Source organism: Oryza sativa, chromosome 1 (genome assembly GCF_034140825.1).
Source record: "Oryza sativa Japonica Group chromosome 1, ASM3414082v1".
Lineage (NCBI taxonomy): Eukaryota > Viridiplantae > Streptophyta > Magnoliopsida > Poales > Poaceae > Oryza > Oryza sativa.
In genome coordinates this window covers 36301886-36321903 of record NC_089035.1, presented here as the reverse complement: position 1 = coordinate 36321903, position 20018 = coordinate 36301886, and the positions used below count along the sequence as shown (strand labels likewise).

The window sequence follows — 20018 nt, the reverse complement described above, 5'->3', positions numbered from 1 at the left end:
TCCTTATTTTTTAATTCCGAATTTCAGCTATTTCTAAATTGTATTTCTATATGGACTCTACTTTTTCTTTTTCTCCGATTAATGTGAGAATTTCTAGGTCATGAGAGCGAACGTGGAGGCTCCTTTTTCTATTCCTTTAATAATATAACTAGCTGGGTGGCCCGCGTAATTGTGCGGCTAACACCATACAAAATTATCTATTTTTAATATAATTTTACTTATAATTTATTCAATACATATCTCATTGTCTTAAGATTTTGAAAGACCAAACCATATCATCCCCATGTTTCTAATTTTATAACTTTTATAAAAGTCACATCAGTTGCTATCCCTTACTTTTTTTTCACCCTTTCTTTGTTTGCTTGCTCGATCTACCACGGCTTCTATTCATTCTCCTTCTAACCTTTAAATTTTGGATCTTATAGTTTTTTTGAGTTTATTGTCTCATTGGTTTCATTTTTTTTTATTTTTAGAAGTCCCATTAAAAGCTGCCATTATACTTCTCTACGGCCCATCCGCTGCTTCCTCTCTTTATTGTCATTGGGATTTTAAAATCAAACATAATTATCGTATGAGTTCAATTTTTTACTTTCTAAAGTCCCACCAAACCGTCAGTGGCTTTGTCACTTTACTCCTCTACGGCTCGCCCACTTCCTCCCACTCTTTATTATATTTGAGATTTTAAAATCGAACGTGATTATCATTGAGGTTTATTTTTTTAATTTTTTAGAAATCCCACAACCGTCGTGACCGTGCTGCTTAACGGCCTGTCCGTCGTCACTCCTTTTAATTGTCATTGGGATTCTATTTGGGGTTTTGTTAATAGTTTTTAGATGTCCCTAACTGTCACCACTCTACTCCTTTACAACCCTGTTGCTTCTCAGATATTTATTATCATTTATCATCGTTGTGTTCTAGATGATTTTTTTTTTGAAATTTCCATATTTTTCGTTCCGATAGATTTTATTATAAATTATATTCCTAGTTGTTTTATTCTATTTTCAGAATTTATTTTATTAATTATTCGGAATTTTAATTAATCTCGTTATGTGTTTGTCGACGTCTGATGTCGCGGTTCTGGTATTTGCATGATATGAGGATCGTCGGTGCTAGGGTATACGCGAGACTGAGGTAAAAGAGACGGAGACGAGGATTTTTATACAGGTTCGGGCCCCTGAATTGTCAGGTAATAACCCTACATCCTGTTGGCCGGAGCCGGTCGTTGCTTTTATTCACCATAATCACACCAGTACAATGTTTGGGGTAGCCTATCTAACTGTTGTCGATATGGCGGTCTGAAGTTCTGACTCGTAGTCGACAACAGGGTAGCCTTCCTCCTCGAATCCGTGCCCGGCGAGATCAGAGATAACGCTTTCGTCTCTCCTGACAGTATCCGGAGACACCGCAGGGTACTAGCCGTGCTTATCCCTGAAGTCGATATCCGGCGGCGTGTCTTGGCGTATGTAGGCTTCTATGTCGATTGTGTTGGGTGTTGATTGAGGTGGTCGTGTGTTGATTGTCCGTGTCTATGTTCTCTCCCCTCTCCTCCTAGGGGGGCTTGTATTTATACCTATAGGTGTCCCCTTGTCCAAGTAAAAATAAAGAAACCAATATGGATACAATCCGAGTAGTCCTTGTCGTTTCCATGTAGAACTCTGGTTGTCTTTCCTTATCCGGAACTCCTCCTATATCCGCAGGTTGTTTCCGTATAGTACATGGTATGTGGTGGATCCTGCCGAGATTTAGTCAACTACTATTAGGTATGTGGTATCCATAACCCTGACAGTGTTCTGATGGTGTATTCTTTAAATAGTCTTAATTTTTATTATGAATTTAAGTTATTTTTAAATTGCATTCCAAGTTGAACTCTTCTTCTCTTTTCTTATTTCTTATTTCGGATTTTATTTTATTTTTCATTTCGAATTTTAATTAATCTCGTATTTTTCTAGATGGTGTATTCTTTAAATAATATTTATTTTTTATTACGAATTTCAGTTATTTTTAAATTGCATTCCAAGTTAAACTCTTCTTTTCTTTTTTTATTTCTTATTTCGGATTTTATTTTATTTTTTATTTTGAATTTTAATTAATCTCGTATTGGGTTCTTACTCGTATGAAATGAGGGCACTATATTATTTTTCTGCTGCTGCAGCCTAAGCGTGCTGGTCTGGTATCTCCACCCTATATATGTGCGGCAATGTATGTTGGTTTAGAATCATAGCTCTATACTGTACAGTTTTGCAATTGATTTTTCTAAACGGACAAGGACTCCTAGTACGGATTGTATGATCTATAATTAGATTGATATGATTATCTTGTGTACAACAAATCTAGACCATTATTCTTTTAGTAATTTCAAATTTGTATTCCTACTTGAACTTTCTTTTTTCTTTTTTCTAATTTCAACAATTTATTTATTTATTATTCCGAATTTTAATTAATCACGTATTGGGTTTTTAGATGGACTCCTCTTTCAATATAGCCTTTTTTTAAATTCTGAATTCCAGTTATTTTTCAGATTGTATTTCTGTTTGGACTCTTTTTTTTCTTTTTCTTCGATTAATCTGAGAATTTCTAGTCTCCACAGTGAACGTGGTGCCTTTTTTCGAGCTGTCTTAATAATATAATAGATAGATAGATAGATAGATACATGGTGAAGAAGATTCTAGAATATAGCCAAATTGAGCAACGACACTACCAATTGTTTGGCCTTCAATCCAAACTAGCACGTTTACTATTTAAGTTACCAAAATTTTGGTAGGGACATGTTTTGGCTTCAATCCAAAATAGCCCCCAATTTCCCCGGGTCAGCTATGCTTAGCCACAGATCGTTCGCCCTACCGAGTACGCACAGATGGACCATGCTCTCAAGCACACGACAGAATGGCTTTTTGGCGCTTTCTTGGCTGAAACCCTGAATAAATCCTGCCATGTACCATCGCCACAAGAACAAAGCTCACATCTTCCACCGGTTGCGAATTGTGCGTGTGCGCCTCTCCCCCTCCATTGCCCTCACGCAAGGAGCGAACTCTTGCCGCGCGCATCAAACGCGATACATCGATCTCCTCTGCTTCCGATTCCGACATGACAACGCCTGCCACTGCCATGGCCATCAGTAGCAGAGCAGCTGCGTGCGGCGCGCTCATCTTCCCGACCACCGCATCCGCCGCTCCGGTCTCCCGGAGCGTCTCCGTGGACCAAAGAGTCAGCCACCGGCGGAGGAAGGCGGTGGCGGTGGCGGCCGTGCCGCACGCCAGCAGCGGCGGCGCGCTGCTGGAGCGGCCGGCCTTCGACCAGTCCCAGCTCGACACGCTTCCCGTGACACAAGAAGGTGATTTATCGATTATGTGCAACGATGTACTTTTTGCAATTCTGCGTCCTTTGTAGAGAGATTTGTCATTCGTTTGCAGTGTTGCTTAACTCGCATTTACGACTGTATACACAGGAGGGGACACCGGAAGGATGAGGGACAGGAGGGGCTCTGGAAGCGGTGACAGCTACAAAGTTTTGCTCATAGACGACGCCCGCCACACCGAGAAGCTTGGTACGCAAATCCTTCTCTTCTCACGAAACAACCTGGCCAACCTGTATTGCTGCAACCTACAAGTCTGCAAGCTGAACAATCTCGCCTGCATCGCTAACGCTGTGAATGCCACATAAACATGCTGCGTGCCTGCGTGGCTGCGTCGCTGTGTGACTTGTGTTGATACGCGTGCGGTGTGTGCAGTGGAGAAGGCCTTGCCGCAGGTGGTGCCGTCCGTGACCGCGGAGGCGGCGCGGCAGCTCTTCCACGCGTCCCGGCAGAAAGGCGCCGCGCTCGTCATTGTCGCCGTGAAGGTATATAAATTCCACAGCCTCTTCACGCCCGCCTCCTTTAGTTCGAAACCAACCGAAAATGGCGGCAACACACACGCTCCCATCACATGCTACTAGTAATCTAGTACTAGTAGTATGTTGCTATAGCTTTAGTTAACTTTTCTTTTGCTACTTTGGTGCTTGCCTGAACAGGAACACGCCGAATTCTACGCGCAGATGATGGTTCGGCAGGGACTCCGCTCCGCCATCGAGCCTGAATCCGATTTGGCAAGTTAAAATTGCTGGCCTTTCGATATGCGGTCGGCTGGCTTTGTCATTGCTGAATTTTGAGAGTCAGTTCAGTTACAGTAGTTAGTTATAAATGGCAGAAATTTCTTCTTTTAGGGTGTGTTTAGTTCACGCCAAAATCAGAAGTTTGATTGAAATTTAAACGATGTAACTGAAGAGTTGAAAGTTTGAAGAAAAAGTTAGGAACTAAAACAGGCCTTACTTTATCAGCTAGGTGGCCACTGGCCGGTTCAAAGAACATGACAGGAACTTTACTGCAAATTTGTTACTACCAAGGTTGCTGGTTGCAGCATTGAGAATGTGTAGTTGTGTGCTTGTGGTCCTCTGGAGTTCGACCGCAAATGCTAGGATTCTGGTGAAGTTTCAGAACCACGGTCCACCCATGAAATTGGAATTGCCACTTCGCCCGGAATTATGGGATAATCACCTAGGATTCCTGCAGCCTGCAGGAGGGATTATACTGTTCCTTTCTCGATGTCGCAACATGCTGCGATGCTATTCTACTGTTTTTGCCTCGACGCTGTCAGCTCGTCGGCACTCGACACCTCAACATGGGGCCAAACGCCAAACCTAGATACCGCCTGCATGCGCTCATGTAATACGAGTTCCTCAAAATGGAGAATTTTTAAAATGGAGCATCGATAACAGAGTAGTACTACTAGTACTCCTATCTGATGTGGGGCTCACGGAAACAAATCTCGCTTTCTTCGTGTGACGCAATGATGCGGGCTGTCAGTTTGGTGACTGTTCTTCTGGGAGACTGCTCGTTCTTTCGTACGACTCGTCATTATCACCGTGTCTCTCGTAAGCAAATCCCGTCTTGAGCGCCTCAAAGTTAGCAAACGCCTCACCATCTCAAATCACCCTCACGATCTCAATCACGTTGCGCCGCGTGCTCCGTTTCTGCCTTCCGCTTTCCATCGCGCACGCGCGCACGAGCGGACGCCGCTGCCGCGGCAAGGAAGGCGCGCGCGTCATCCTCCGCGAATTTTGTTATTCGCTGCCGCTGCCGCTGCCGCGCGCGCGGGGGTTTCCCTCCCAGTCCCATCCCATGTGCTCGTTTCAGCTTCTTCTACCTCCGTTTCACACGCGCGCCCTCGCTCGCCGCCAGCGCCGCCGCCACCACCACCACCGCCACTGCCACTATACTAATGCCGAGTTGCCGACACCCCCACTTGCCCCGCCGCGTCGCTGCGCTACAGCGCTAGAGCGAGCTAGCACACTAGCAGTGAGCCAGTGAGTGCCCGATCTGTAGCGCACGCAGCCGCTTACCTAATCTCGCAATCCATCCGGTTCGGCGTGCCAATAGTACGCGATCTGATCCGCCCTTTTCCTCCGTCCCTGAGCTGTACTCGCGCCAATCAATCATCCCCGGCGCGGGGAAAGCAAGAGAAAATCTCCGCACACTACCTCTCTGTCCCGCGCGCCGCTGGTCAGAGCGAATGAGCTCAACCGCCGTCCTCCCGCCGCCTCCATTTCTTTAGCGGTTGCCAAGGGTTCTTGAGCTGTCCTTGGTCAATGAGAGTGCAGGAAGGTGGTGGCGTAAGGATCAAAGCTCACGACCCCGCCTCACTGAAATCCATGCAAGCAACCTGGCCTCCTTTGGTGGCTAGTAGCTCTGGATTTCTTATAGCTCATCTTGTTCAGTAGCAGCAGCAGTGTTGCGTACTTGAGCAAGTGCAAGGCTTCTTGCTTGGCACGCTCAGGTGTCCCGTGGTCCGGCCATTGGAGATTTTGGAGCTCGTAATGGCTCACAAGGCCGCGGCTCTGGTGCTGCTGCTAGTGTCAGTGTCAGTGGCGGCCGCGGCGTCGGGCGACCAGGAGAGCGACCGGATCCGGGAGCTCCCCGGGCAGCCGGCGAAGGTGAGGTTCTCGCAGTACTCCGGCTACGTGACGGTCAACCAGGCGCACGGCCGCGCGCTCTTCTACTGGCTGGTGGAGGCGGTGCCGGCGGCCGGGCCCATCGCGCCGCTCGTCCTGTGGCTCAACGGCGGGCCGGGGTGCTCGTCGGTCGGGTACGGCGCGTCGGAGGAGGTCGGCCCGTTCCGGATCAGGCCCGACGGGAAGACGCTGTACCTGAACCCCAATTCTTGGAACAAGGGTGCGTAGCTTTTGCAATTGTTGTTCTTGAGCTCCATTGTTACAGCAAGTGATGCTGCTAACAATGGCAGTGCTGGGAGTGGCTCTGGCTGTTGATTAATTTCGTTTTTAATTTCTGTTGGTGATTGCAGCGGCGAATTTGCTGTTCTTGGAGTCGCCGGCCGGCGTGGGGTTCTCGTACTCGAACAAGACGTTGGATCTGTACGTCGCAGGAGATGCTAAGACAGGTAAACAAATTCGAGGCCATTTGTTTCTGTGAGCTATCCACTAAGCCCTGATTTACCATGATTCAGTTACTGATTACTTGTCACTTGTTTTTTAATCTTGTAGCATCGGATGCTTATGCATTTCTGGTGAACTGGTTGGAGAGATTCCCACAATACAAGTACAGGGAGTTCTACATTGCTGGGGAGAGCTATGCAGGTAAGTTTGCATGAGATAAGTTTTTATTTTATTTTCTGTTCTTGCTATTTGGTGGATGAAAGACTTACAGGGATGTATTTCCTTGGTGCTTTCAGGGCATTACGTTCCCCAGTTAGCCCAGCTCATCTATGAACAGAACAAGGGCATTCAGAATCCAATAATTAATCTCAAAGGATTCATGGTAGATCTCTGAAATCCATGTTCTGCCTGTTCTAGTTTGAGTATGTGTATGTTCTGAATTTTTTTGGTTTCTGAAAAATTAGGTGGGTAATGCGGTTACTGATGACTACCACGACTATCTTGGTACCTTTGAGTATTGGTGGACTCATGGCCTCATCTCTGACAACACTTATCACAACCTGAAGAAGACATGCTTGCTTGAGTCCTCTGAGCACCCTTCTCCTGAATGTCTAAAGAACCTGAACCTAGCCAGTTCAGAAGAAGGCAATATCGATCCTTACAGCCTGTATACAAAGCCCTGCAATAATACAGCCTCTCTCAAACTTGGCTTGGGAGGACGCTACGTAAGTGTTCTTTTTTTCTCATTGACTTTTGATAACTTAGATCACCCTCTTGACTTTGTTGCACAGATCTAGTTCCACTACTTAGATCATTTAAACCCATTATAACAGATCTATTTAGATGGTCATGAAACAGTGAATTTACTACTCGAAACACATTGAACTGTGCTGATTAAGAATAAGAAAGTAGCTGCATTGCAACACATAAAAGAGGAAAATTACCTTTTGGAAATCCATTATATAATGTGGTAAAAGATGCAATAATAAACTTATTGTTTAGTAAATATACCTTTTGGCTAGAACTAATTTCTTTTTTAAGAAGTTATTACTGATTTCAGTTAGATTATTTTGTTATATATTTAGATAATGGATTGCGTTTATTTCCTATTGTGGCATTTGGTACTTCTTGAATACAGAAAAGGTTATATCACCCTATCTAGATCAGATAGAGTGCATGGGTTGATGTTTCTGCAATATTATACTGTACTTTGCAGAACCTTAGAATTTGCTGTTTTATTTTCCTGTTCTCATTCCTCTGCCTAGCATGTCTTTTTTCAGCTTGATTTGATGCCTATATATGTATATCGGTAGATAATTGTTGGCCATACTATTTGTACCTAACATCATGTTGCCATCCACAGCCTTGGTTATCCAGAGCATATGATCCCTGCACAGAAAGATACTCAAGTATTTACTACAACCGGCCAGAAGTGCAGATAGCGATGCATGCTAACACCACTGGGATTCAATATTCATGGAAAACTTGCAGGTTTTAATAAATATAGATGTTAATTGTGCCTTAAAATTTCTGCTCTTCTTACACACACATATACTCATTTGGTCTGTTCTACAGCGATATTGTCGGATCATACTGGGCAGATTCCCCGAAATCTATGCTTCCTATCTACCAAGAATTGATTGCAGCTGGTATCAGGATATGGGTTTTCAGGTCAGTCCAGTACTTCAACTCATTGTTTGATTCAATACTACGATCTAATGAGTTACTACTGCTACAAAGTTAATCCATTATATTGTGCTGGCTAACATTTAGTGAGATGACTTAACTTGCTATGTGATTTTCTTTACTCCTTTTCACAGTGGGGATACAGATGCTGTAGTTCCTGTTACTGCAACAAGGTACTCAATAGATGCTCTTAAGCTTCCAACTATGGTCAATTGGTACCCTTGGTATGACCACGGAAAGGTCAGTATACTAAAAACTATTTGCAGTTCTAAGCAAATTCTGGGTCAGAATGAATCATTTGAATACATGATATATTCCTCTTGCAGGTTGGAGGTTGGAGTCAAGTGTATAAAGGATTAACTCTCGTCACTATAGCAGGCGCAGGCCATGAGGTACCACTACACCGGCCTCGAGAAGCACTTATATTATTCAGACACTTCTTGCAGAATACACCCATGCCAACTCAATAGCCACTTGAAGCAGAATGATAGAGTAAACTACGACAATCATATAAAGTGCTAAAGTGTTTTTACATTATTTTTTAATTTGATTTGATTATTACAACATGATATCAACTATCTCTACTAAATGTATGTATGTTTCTTACTAGCTAGTAGGGAAACCTGACAATTGTACTGCTCCAGCTAAAGAGCTCCTTTGTATATGATACTGATAGTGATTCTTTGAGCAGTAAAATTTACAATTTTACATCTTTCTCAGAAAATGATCCTTCATCTTGCTATTTGCATATCAAATTTTGTGGATTAGAACAGATATTTCTTGGTTATTACAACGCTCTTTACCATGCTATACAACTGAGTTACTGCTTTGTATGAAGTTGTTACTTATATCTAAAAACTTTGTATGAACATGAGCTCACCTGGAGCCCTGCTTACATGAGTTCATTCTGTGCTCCCAAGTCCCATTTCTTGACGAGCTGGCACCAGAGGAAAATTACACTGATAAACAGAAATCAGAATTATGGTTTCACCTTATCAGCTTAACAAAACTGAAGATACATGCCTATTTCTGGAAAACCAAAAGACTATAATTTAAAGTTTAACAGAGAATTTATATTCAGTAACTGACACAATGCAACAACCCATGCTTTCTTAGAAGACTAATGAAGAATCCGTGTAGAGAAACTTAAGACATACCAGTAAAGCAAGATGACTCAAAATTGCAACCCCTATGAACCTCATGAGATGGTACAAACTCAATAGGGCCAAGCCACATACAGCAAACTTTGTCATTTTCCAATATTAACAGATCCAAAAATTAACAACCAGTGTATACTCCCACCAATTCACAGAAGAAAAGAAAAGCACTACTAGTCTACTACAGACAGCAAAGGTGACTCAAGATCATGATGGTATCAAACCCTTCCAAAAGCTCACTGCCATGGCGATCCCTTCCTTGACTGCAATATCACCCTTTTTGCACTCCCAATGCGAATTCCAAGACTGCAGCAGCAAATTCAACCGGGCCGGAAGAGATGACAGGCTACAGCAGAATCGTCATAGGGTAAAGGCAACAGCATCAGAATCGTCCGACGAGGGCTGCAGCGCGTTGATCTTGATCACGTAGTTCTTCTGGCTCGACGCGCTGCCGCTGCTCCCGGAGCTCGTGGTGCGCAGGTCGTCCGGGCCGTCGCACGCGGGCAGCGCCGCGGCGGCGGGTTCGTCCTCCTCGTAGGCGCTGCCGATGCGGCCGCCGCACTTCCGGCACAGCAGCCGCGACCTCCGCCGGAAGAGCCCCCAGGAGCGCCGCGAGTGGAAGTAGGGCACGCAGGTGACCTCGTCGGCCTGCGTGAACCGGCTCTCGTCCACCGCGAAGAAGGAGACGACCCCCTTCTTGATCTGCTTCCCGTACTTGGACCCGATGTTCGCCGTGTTCCGCGTCGACGAGCTCAGGTTCAGCGCGTACCCGCAGTATCCGCAGCTGCCGCCAAGTAGACAACAGCACTTCAGAAATTGGATTCCCTCTAAATCCAAATTAGGGAAACTACACCACATACTCGGTGAATCATACTAAAGATAAAATCAGCATAACTGACGAAAAGAACCGAATTTGGCAGTTATTTTTGATCCAAGAACCAATTTTTCGACCAGGGGAAGCAGAATCGAACCTGTAGGTGACATCTTTGATGGAGGGGTAGCTGTCGAGAGACCTCACCATGGCGGTCGAGCAGCCGGAGCATCCACTTTTTTGCCGATCAGAGAGAGAAACGGGGCGGCAATGGAGGGGGGGAAGTGGAGAGAGTGGAGACTAAAAAAAAAGGCGGTTGTTTGGTCGAGTTGAGCCAACGGACACGGAGGATTGGGCGTCCCTCGTGCCGTGCGCTTTTGCTTCTCCAACGATTGCTTTTTATGAGCAGCTGATTACTACTAGCAGCAGCTAGAGCTAGTACTCCAGTATTATCCTGTTAATTAATCCATAATCAATTGCTAAGCAGCGGCTAATCAGCATGGGTGCCCGGTTTTCTCTCTGACCAGGCCGGATAATGGACGTGGACGTCGGGGAAACGTGGCGCTTGCGAGAGGAATTTGGAGGCCAAAGCCGCGAATAATTTTCCTATATTTTTTTGAGCCTGGGGGCCGACGTCGCGCCATCGTCCTCGGCCTGGATCTTCCACCGCGTTCGCCCGTATGACCGCGACTGTGCGGCGTGCGGCCGCCGTGGGTATGGGGCGAGAGGCCGGGCCGCCGGCGCCGCCGTGCGTCATGGCCGGCCAAGCGCCTACTACGGATCGACCCAGCGGACAGGTGGCCGAATCGTTAGCCGCGATCGATCCAAATCGGGGCTTTTAAAAAAAAAGTCCAAACGCTGCCCGGATCGGCAGGGCGCGTCGTTGTCGAGGTTCCGTCTCGTCACCGTCGATCCCCCTGGCGCCCCCTGCCGATCTCTCCGCGTTCAGAATTGCGCGTCCAATGTCACTTCCTTGATAACGAGATTTTGGTATGTCAATAATACTCGAGTAGTAAGATTTTTCGCGGCACCACAAGCACAAACATAGTATGACAGCCACGATACCAGAAAGTCCATTGTCTGATAGTTCTCTCTCTGGAAATACATCACTTATTGACTCAAATCATTCATATTGTTTTCAGAAAAGAGCAACATCATTTCATACTGGACGGCTTTTTGCCCTTTTGGGTGTACCCACTAGAGACTCCCCTTGCCTCTTTTTTCTTAATTTGTTTTTTACAATGACTTGAACAAGCAGCTCATATGTGCATATTGTACATCACATTTGCATATCGATTGTTCATTAAAAACTCAGGAAACAGACAAGACATGCAAACAGTCTAGCATATTCATTACCCAGCCTTAGGTTGTGAAATGTGTCTCAGTCCTCAATCACAAAAGTTACCCCGTCGTCTTTCTTGAAATCGTGCGTAGTGTGGTCGACAATCTGAAAAGAAATAAGCAAAAGTATTATGACTGAAACAAACACCATATGCTCAGTTTAACTTCGAGGTGAATTGCAGGAACTCCCTGCCCTTTTCAAAGGTTCACAAGGGGGAAAAGGAAAAGTTTAACTTCGAGATAGAAATGGCAGTTTGTCAAATAAAAATTGAACATAAGTCTGATGGTAGCAATGACATGTTGTAGTAACATAACTGCACATCCCAAAAAGATGATGATAAATATATGCTACTAATTGACATGTATACAAAAGTTCCTCTAAAAAAGAAAGACACTTATCAGAAGTTATGGAAAGAGGGACGACCACCAAACTTGGCAGACCAACTAGATTGTTGGACTTTCTTTAGTGCTACAACATATTGAGTTGTTTTCGAAAGAATGTCCTTGTTATTTCTGCACCCTAACAAAAGTAGGAATATGGGTCCTGTCATTGGCCTCCAACTAGCAGATAATTACTAACTCATTTTAGATTAGACAAGCATCAGATATCTGGAGTCCATCGCAAAATTTAGAACCGGCAGGTTCAGTTGGTCCATTCTTGTGACACAGAAACAAGACTCTGTGGATTTCGGTTCTGGACACACCAGCAATCAGAGACTACCAGATAAGTTTCCAACTCTAACTGACAATAATTCATTTAGAGAAGATTATTACCACACTGGCACCCTAGATTTATTGGCAAGAATACAATTACGAAAACATGCATATAAGTCAGCAATAAGCAGAACCAAGTTTATTAACTAGGAAGACAATAGAAATTGCCAAATCGGTCATTGAATAAACTGCTTTAGTCTAAAAGACAAATGCAACCACAGAGCACACTGCTTCAATGAACTGTATACACAGATGCAACCAGATTGAACCTGATAAACTCTCCAAAATGCCTAAAAGATGAGTAAGGGCTTAAGAATTTGATGTAAACAGTGCACAAAGATGAAATTTTCATGCACTGTTTCATGAAATATCTATTAAGGAGGCACAACTATAGTATTTCCCACAGCACCATAGAAAACTATTCTAAAAGAATAGAGTAAATTTCAGAAAACTACAACTGTTGTTATCAAAACTATCAATTTTCTACAACTTTAGCTAGCCATTACAGAGAACTGTGACAACAGTATATGATTTTATCATAAAACTGCAACTTTATTTGTGGGGTAATTTTACCATCCTTGAGAAGGTACTTAGAGATACCATATTTTCTATAGTAAAATTTGGTAACTCTAGGTATATCTCAAGGTATCAAAAATTTAGGTACCTCAAGGTACTTTCTCAAGTAGTGTAAAATTTCTCTTATTTGTGTGCCAAGTTTGGGTGGCGTGTCATACACATATGAAGTACTCATGCTTCTCAATTCCTACATACAATCATACAACTTATGGGGATAAAGTTATAGCTTTCTGATAAAATTCTGTTGTTGCTGTTCTGCGAAATACCTTACTAAAGTTGCTAAATTGTAGTTTTGTGAAATTTACTCAAAAGAATGTTTTCATAGTGCTGGACTATCCAAACATTGTAGTACTGAGTATTGCAAGCAAGATCACACACTTCTGTCAGTGATAAGGATTGGTGAAATTAAAAGTTGAATAAGTTTTATTCCTAAAATTGTATCAGGCTCTAAGACATATATAAACAAACACAACTGTATGGCCATGCGTAAACGCACCGCGCCCGTGCATAGCAAAATGGAACAAACAAAAACATTCCTACCTTTTAAAGTTGAGAAGCCATTTTTTTCCAGTATTACTGAACGCAAGAACCAATAGCTAATAAGTCGAAGTTCAATTCAACAGCTTAGAACTCACATTGGTGTTGCTGAGCTCCAGGTTGTAGAAATCCACCGCATCCGCCTTGAACTGCGGCCCCGCATGCCAGGTCCCGATGTGCAGCTTCAGAAACTTAGCGCCGGAAACCCTGAAGACGCAGACTTCAGCTGGATCGGGAGGAAGGTAGTAGTGGCCAGCACGCGACTGCACGGGCTTCCTCCCATCGCCGCCCTGCTCGTGTGCCCCATCCTCCACGATCGAGGGCTTGGCCACGCCGAGGTACCAATCTTCGCCGCCGATGGAGCCGAGGCACTGGGTCACGCTCGCGTGGTGGGTGATCGTCCAGAACTTGAGCGGCCGCTTCTCCAACCTCATGATGTAGAACCTGCCAAGTAGAGGAGAGAAAAAAAAAGATCAGAGGAAGTGGGAACCTTTCGCCTAAATCAGGTGCAGGAACCAGAGATGCAGACGGGATCGATGGATCGATGCTAGCTAGGCAGCGTGTGGGTTGAGAGACCTTGGGACGCCGCGGCTGAGGTCGAGCTGGGCATCGTTGGGACCGAAGCGCTTGCCGCCGTAGGCGGCGACGACCTGGCCGAACGGCGCGAAGGACTCGGGCGTGGCCTCCACCGCCCGCAGCGTCACCACCCTCACCCCCTCCATGGCCATCGCGCGCGGACCGGGCGGCCTCCCCTCCTCGACTTCGGCGTTTTCCCCAGTTGGTGAGTTGATACGGCGAATTGGCGATGGAGTGGATCAGTGGAGTGGAGAAGGCTTCACGGTTGACCCAGGCCCAGTGCGCCTGCATCATCCCGTCCCACCTACCGGCCACCGCATCACCGCCCTACGTGTAACGTGTGCCCGCGCGACGCGTGTATTCCTAGTTCGTGGAACTGCAAGAAGATTGGGGGTGGTGCATCCTGACCTTGGGATGCCGCGGGTGAGGTCGAGCTGGGCGTCGTGGGGGCCGAACTCGTCGCCGTCGGGTGTGGCGGCGATGACCTGGCCGAACGGCGCGAACGACTCGGGCGTTGCCTCCACCGCCCGCAGCGCCACCACCCTCGCCTCCTCGTCCTTCTTCACGGCCTCCATCGACTGCGCGGCTGCCTTCGCGCACCTCACTGCTCCTCCGCCCCCGTTGCTACTGCCGCTGCTACGGTGGAGCCGAGCAAGGCAGCGGGAGGAGACGCCGTCGCGGCCGCAGGAACGGCCCAGGCGGCACGAACGGCCCGGGCGAATCGCCTGCATCGATCGTCGCGGTGTCCCACTCCCACCAGCTCGCGCGGCGCCCAAAGCCCGAGACGGTTTTTGTGTGGCACGGGCCGCGTGCGTGCATGTGTCCGGTACAGAACGCATCTTCCATCGCGTCCACACGTCGTTCGAGGCGCACGTACGCGCCCCCTATCCGCGAGCGAACGTGGGCACGCGAGGGAGACGCCAGCGACGCGGCTGGGAACTGTGGAACGGATGGATTCCTGAAACAGCATGCTCGTGCTGTTGTCCGCATCCAATCTTCGTGTGCGGAAGGCCCCCGTAAGAGCAAGTTCAACAGTATGGCCAACTACTAGCTTCAATTTATCTATAGCTAATCTAATAGCTTATTCATACAATATTTACATACTACACTATTAATATATGGTTCCACCTGTCATACAGACACTGCGTCTTAGAGTCCGTACTGCAGCTGGCTATAAATCTGTAGCCCACCGCCCTTCTTTCTCCTCATTTATCTACTTAAAATATGTTTGCAGCTGGCTTATAGCCTGCTATTGTACCTGCTCTAAAACGCAGATCTGAAAGCTCAGTGTGTGTATAGTTCACGTTAAATTTGAAAGTTTAATTGAAATTGAAATGATGTGGTTGAAAATATTAAAAATTTATGTGTGTAGAAAAATTTTGATGTGATATAAAATTTGAAAATTTGAAGAAAAAGTTAGTAACTAACCCAGCCCTCACATCACAGCTGCACCCCACCTATCGCTGACACTTTTATATATCCGCGCTCCCACAGATCTGTGTCAGAAGAAACGGGCTTTGATTTCGGACGGTGCGATTCACGTACGTTCAGGTGGCGATTGGTGAATGGGGATGGCGAATAACGCACGATTCAACGTACAGAACATCGCTACAGGTGTATACCCATCAGGGAGCTGTTTTGGTACTGCATAGTGGGGCGCCGGCGCGATGCTAACGGAATGTATTCATTGGATTGCAAAGAAGGCTACTGACGGAAAATTGAGTCCGTGACTATACTGACTGCAGAAAAAAAGGCTCGGTTAGGATTAATTTATTTCTCTTTTTTTTTGAAAAGTTAGGATTAGTTTATTTTCTGTTGTACAGTTTGTTAAGCAATATAGAATCATCTGATGCACAATCTGATGCACAAGTATTTGGACAGGTTTCCCTTTTAGGCTGAAACTCCAATAGTTTCTCGAAAATTTGTTTTAAATATGAAGCCACATGTATTTAGGGAACTCTGGTTATTCGCAATAAAATTATATATTAATATACGTGTATCAATTCATACGAAGGTTGTGTTTGTCGGAGCATTTCAGTTGAAGTTGTTCGTTGTTCGAAACATAGAATGAATCACTACCGCGTGATTAATTACATATTAACTATTATTGTCGGTGACATGGGACCGGGGGTATCTTGACTAGAGGTTTGGGGCAGCCGCGGTCACCCACGTGGCCTGACCCCCTCGGGGGGGTCGGGCCCGAGGGTGATGTGGCCGCCCCTCCCTCTGTCTCCCCGAGGGGTTGGGCCGCTCCCGTTTCGGCCCTGAGGGCTAGGGCGCCCCGACCCCCTGCGGGTTTGGCGCCACGTGTGTGGGTTAGGTGAGCACAGCGGCGCTCACCTAACCGCGTTTATTGCGGGTTGGACGAGCGCCCCACGCCGCATTTAATGCAGCGCAGCACACTCGTTCGGTCCGTGAGAGGTCACAGTGTGACCGGTCACAGACCGGTCAGATCGCGGGTTAGGTGGCAACAGGCGGCCTTTCGCACGCCTCGCCCCGTCCCGTCGGAATAATGAGAGCCTCTAGGCACTCGTCCCTAGCCGGAGCCAGCATGCTAACTCCTGGAGTTAGCACGTCAGTCCCGGCTAGATTCATACCAGGCTTCATCGCAACCATTACAAGGAAGTCATTTTATGAAGAAGGGCTGACGTGTGGCATGCTAAACTGACGCGTGGTAGACAAGAATGACCGGTTTGTGACTGGTCTGACGCCGGTCACGTCATCGGCAGACAACCGTGCTCCCACGTTGCGCCTGCTTCCGGCGGAGTGGAGGTAGGTATGGCTCATCCCATCGGAGGGTCATTCGGACAGCAGCCATGGCAAATCTCCGCCCATTAATGAGGGAGTAACAGGGAGATCCCCGGTGTCAGGCGAGTGATGACGCTGGGCCTCACTCAAAGACAAGCTGTGATTTAGCTTCTAGGCGAAGGCGCAAGCCACTTTTTTTTGGAAGATAGGGTGAGTCCCCACCCAAAAGAAGAGTAGGTAGAAGTGGTGCATGTGGTATCCCCTTGAGATATAAAAGGAGGACCTTGCCCACTTAAGAGAAAAAAGAGAGAAGAGGGGGGGGGGAAAAACACCGGAGCTCGGAGAGGAGAGAAAGAGGAAGAGGGTCTTTAGAGTTTGAACTCTCTTGCTCTCCAGCTCTTTGTAACTCCTTCATACACAGATCCACCAGAACACAGGAGTAGGGTATTACGCTTCTCAGCGGCCCGAACCTGTCTACATCGCCCGTGTCTTGCGCATTTGCTCTCTCGCGAAACATTCCACAGATCGAGGGCTTAGAACCTCACCTTGCGCCCCTGGCCGAACCGGCAAAGGGGGGCCCGCGCGGTCTCCCGGTGAGGAGCCCCACGCTCCGTCATCTGGCGCGCCAGGTAGGGGGCGCGTGTGTTTTTCTAAGCCCTCGTCCTCTTTCGTGTGCGCCAAGCTTCTCCCGCTCAGCCCAATGGCCGAACGGGCAGTGGCGCACAACCTCTCTCCGAGCGCTAGCGGTGACGACGGGGAGCAGAACCCGCGCCGTCGAGCTCGTACTCCACCGCCCCCCTCTCGCCGAAGTCTTAGGCGGGAGGAGGTGCTCGAGGGGGTCGAAAGATCCGCGACTTCGCCGCCCACGAGCGATGGAGAAGGACGGCGAGACGGGGAGCGTCGCCTCCTCGTCTACGGCGATGGCAGCACGCCCCAGGGCGCGCTCCAAGCTGCGGGCGCGCTCTTGCGTCACCCGCCCGTCGTCCCCGATCCAGAGACTCCAGCCCGACGTTGGCTGGATGACGTGGCCGACTTGGTCATGACGGCGCAGCAGCGCCTAGGCGCCGGTGGGCGGTCCTCCGCCACCAAGGCCTCTGGCGCTGCTACCGCCGGCTCCGTGTCGTCGAGGCGGAGGGCGCGGCGAGCGGCGGCCGTTACCCGCCGTTCGTCTGCCATTTCCTCGTCAACGCCTCCGACCCAAGAAGATGTGCGTAGGGGGCCGGATGCCCGCCTCAGTATCGAGCGCCGGCGCAATGGTCGTCGTGCTGCCCACGCAACGGAAGGCGCTTCCTCGTCCGGAGCGCCACTTCGGTTTGGGCGCGGGGGCCAGCCCCCCGTGCCCCCGGTTGGTGGTGTCGGCTGTCGAGCCTTTGTGGCGAGCCTTCGGAACGTCCGTTGGCCCCCAAGGTTCCGGCCCACTATCACCGAAAAATATGACGGAAGTGTCAACCCCGCCGAGTTTCTCCAGGTCTACACGACCGGGATCGAGGCCGCCGGGGGTGACGACAGGGTCATGGCGAATTTCTTCCCCATGGACCTGAAGGGACAGGCGCGGGGTTGGCTAATGAACTTGCCGCCCGCGACGGTCCACTCTTGGGAGGATTTGTGCCAGCAGTTCACCATGAACTTCCAAGGCACATATCCACGCCCAGGTGAAGAAGCGGACTTGCATGCGGTACAGCGAAGGGACGATGAGTCTCTTCGCTCGTACATTCAGCGGTTCTGTCAAGTCCGCAACACCATACCATGCATCCCTGCACACGCGGTAATCTACGCGTTCAGGCGGGGCGTGCGGCACAACCGCATGCTCGAAAAGATCGCCTCCAAGGAGCCCCAGACCACCGCGGAGCTTTTTCAGCTCGCGGACCGTGTGGCTCGCAAGGAGGAGGCCTGGACCTGGAACTCCACCGGTTCCGGTGTGGCAGCTTCGGCCGCCCCCGGATCCGCTGCTCGGTCAGAGCGGCGGGACAGGAGGAGGAAAAAGAGGTCGGCCCATTCCGACGACGAGGGTCACGTCCTCGCCGTCGAGGGCGCTTCGCGGGCCACCCGAAAGGGGAGGCCTGCGAGCAACAAAAAGAAGGAGGCTGGCGCTCCCAGCAGGGAGCGCCCGACCGGCAAGTGGTGCACCGTGCACAACACCTCCCTCCACGACCTCGCGGACTGCCGCGCGGTCAAAAGTTTGGCTGAGCGGACGAGGAAGTGGGAGGAGGAGAGGAGGCAGGAGCGCCGTGAGGGCAAGGCCCCGGCGGCTCCCTCCGGCAACCGGCGAAGTGAGGCCAAGCAAAAGGCCCCCGCTGAGGACATCGACGATGGCGACGATGACCTAGGGTTCCAGGAGCCTGGGGCCACCATCGCCACCGTCGATGGGGGAGCGTGCGCTCACGCTTCTCGTCGGAGCCTCAAGGCCATGAAGCGAGAGCTTCTGGCCGCGGCCCCTACCCATGAGGCGACGCGGTGGTCGGAGGTTGCCCTCACCTTCGACCAGACCGACCACCCGCCGTGCGTTGCCCGGGGAGGACAGATCGCGATGGTGGTTTCCCCCACCGTTTGCAACGTAAAGTTGGGGCGTGTCCTCATAGACGGGGGTGCAGCCCTCAACATCCTTTCCCCCGCAGCCTTTGACACCATCAAGGCCCCGGGGATGGTGCTTCGGCCGTCCCAGCCGATTATCGGTGTGACGCCGGGGCACACTTGGCCGCTAGGTCATATCGACCTCCCGGTCACCTTCGGTGGATCCGCCAACTTCCGCACGGAGCGGGTGAACTTCGATGTGGCGGACCTCAGTCTGCCCTACAACGCGGTCCTGGGGAGGCCCGCGTTGGTGAAGTTCATGGCGGCGGTCCACTACGCCTACCTCCAGATGAAGATGCCGGGCCCCGGTGGCCCCATCTCTGTCCATGGCGACCTCAAAGTCGCGCTTGCTTGTATGGAGCAGCGCGCGGACCACCTCGCCGCCGCGTCCAAGCCCGAGGGTGGCAACGAGAGGCTCAGCACCTCCATCCCAGCCGCCCCGAGGCAGCGGATGATCACGTGCGACGAGGTCCCGGTCAAGAAGGTTGCCCTGGGCGACGGCCCGTCCAAGACCACACGAATCGGTGGTCTTCTGGACGGCAAATAGGAAGACGCGCTCGTCTCCTTCCTGCGGGCAAACGCCGACGTCTTCGCCTGGAGACCGGCGGACATGCCCGGGGTCCCCAGGGAGGTGATTGAGCACCGTCTCGCCGTGCGGCCGGGCGCAAGGCCGGTCCGGCAGAAAGTGCGGCGGCAGGCCCCGGAACGTCAAGCCTTCATCCGCGAGGAGGTGGCGCGACTTCTGGAGGCCGGATTCATCCGAGAGGTTATCCATCCGGAGTGGCTGGTGAACCCGGTCGTCGTTCCCAAGGCGAACGGCAAGCTTCGGATGTGCATCGACTACACCGACCTTAACAAGGCATGTCCTAAGGACC

At 49.2% G+C, this 20018-nt stretch overlaps 4 protein-coding genes across 4 annotated transcripts; 2 read left to right on the top strand and 2 right to left on the bottom strand.

Moving 5' to 3' along the window:
- Positions 1-2936: 2936 nt before the first annotated feature.
- On the top strand, positions 2937-4774 carry LOC4327408 (ATP-dependent Clp protease adapter protein CLPS2, chloroplastic). The gene is made up of 4 exons (XM_015795447.3): positions 2937-3331; positions 3446-3544; positions 3728-3837; positions 4009-4774. Exons 1-4 carry the CDS (start codon positions 3085-3087, stop codon positions 4090-4092), a joined length of 540 nt encoding a protein of 179 aa, XP_015650933.1. The 5' UTR covers positions 2937-3084; the 3' UTR covers positions 4093-4774.
- Positions 4775-5014: 240 nt separating this feature from the next.
- Positions 5015-8822, top strand: LOC4327407 (serine carboxypeptidase-like 27). Its single transcript, XM_015795428.3, has 9 exons — positions 5015-6205; positions 6336-6431; positions 6535-6627; positions 6723-6808; positions 6891-7151; positions 7790-7917; positions 8002-8097; positions 8247-8352; positions 8439-8822. Exons 1-9 carry the CDS (start codon positions 5851-5853, stop codon positions 8580-8582), a joined length of 1365 nt encoding a protein of 454 aa, XP_015650914.1. The 5' UTR covers positions 5015-5850; the 3' UTR covers positions 8583-8822.
- Positions 8823-9347: 525 nt separating this feature from the next.
- Positions 9348-10453, bottom strand: LOC4327406 (uncharacterized protein At4g08330, chloroplastic). The gene is made up of 2 exons (XM_015795455.3): positions 10241-10453; positions 9348-10053 (listed from the first exon to the last, which is right to left on the bottom strand). Exons 1-2 carry the CDS (start codon positions 10288-10290, stop codon positions 9630-9632), a joined length of 474 nt encoding a protein of 157 aa, XP_015650941.1. The 5' UTR covers positions 10291-10453; the 3' UTR covers positions 9348-9629.
- A 677-nt stretch (positions 10454-11130) lies between these two features.
- LOC4327405 (uncharacterized) lies at positions 11131-14589 on the bottom strand. The gene is made up of 3 exons (XM_015795439.3): positions 14233-14589; positions 13347-13692; positions 11131-11527 (listed from the first exon to the last, which is right to left on the bottom strand). Exons 1-3 carry the CDS (start codon positions 14553-14555, stop codon positions 11462-11464), a joined length of 735 nt encoding a protein of 244 aa, XP_015650925.1. The 5' UTR covers positions 14556-14589; the 3' UTR covers positions 11131-11461.
- Between the last annotated feature and the right edge of the window lie 5429 nt (positions 14590-20018).

What these genes read in the sequence shown, in the direction of transcription:
- LOC4327406 (XM_015795455.3), bottom strand. Translation starts at nt 10,290, where the DNA reads ATGGTGAGGTCTCTCGACAGCTACCCCTCCATCAAAGATGTCACCTAC. An exon ending in ATCAAAGATGTCACCTACAG is followed by an intron (nt 10,054 to 10,240) that starts GTTCGATTCTGC and finishes ACTTGGCGGCAG; the next exon opens with CTGCGGATACTGCGGGTACG.
- LOC4327405 (XM_015795439.3), bottom strand. Translation starts at nt 14,555, where the DNA reads ATGCAGGCGATTCGCCCGGGCCGTTCGTGCCGCCTGGGCCGTTCCTGC. An exon ending in CTCACCCGCGGCATCCCAAG is followed by an intron (nt 13,693 to 14,232) that starts GTCAGGATGCAC and finishes TCTACTTGGCAG; the next exon opens with GTTCTACATCATGAGGTTGG. An exon ending in TGGAGCTCAGCAACACCAAT is followed by an intron (nt 11,528 to 13,346) that starts GTGAGTTCTAAG and finishes ATTTCTTTTCAG; the next exon opens with ATTGTCGACCACACTACGCA.
- LOC4327408 (XM_015795447.3), top strand. Translation starts at nt 3,085, where the DNA reads ATGACAACGCCTGCCACTGCCATGGCCATCAGTAGCAGAGCAGCTGCG. An exon ending in GCTTCCCGTGACACAAGAAG is followed by an intron (nt 3,332 to 3,445) that starts GTGATTTATCGA and finishes CTGTATACACAG; the next exon opens with GAGGGGACACCGGAAGGATG. An exon ending in TCGTCATTGTCGCCGTGAAG is followed by an intron (nt 3,838 to 4,008) that starts GTATATAAATTC and finishes TTGCCTGAACAG; the next exon opens with GAACACGCCGAATTCTACGC.
- LOC4327407 (XM_015795428.3), top strand. Translation starts at nt 5,851, where the DNA reads ATGGCTCACAAGGCCGCGGCTCTGGTGCTGCTGCTAGTGTCAGTGTCA. An exon ending in CGCAGGAGATGCTAAGACAG is followed by an intron (nt 6,432 to 6,534) that starts GTAAACAAATTC and finishes TTAATCTTGTAG; the next exon opens with CATCGGATGCTTATGCATTT. An exon ending in CTTGGTATGACCACGGAAAG is followed by an intron (nt 8,353 to 8,438) that starts GTCAGTATACTA and finishes TTCCTCTTGCAG; the next exon opens with GTTGGAGGTTGGAGTCAAGT.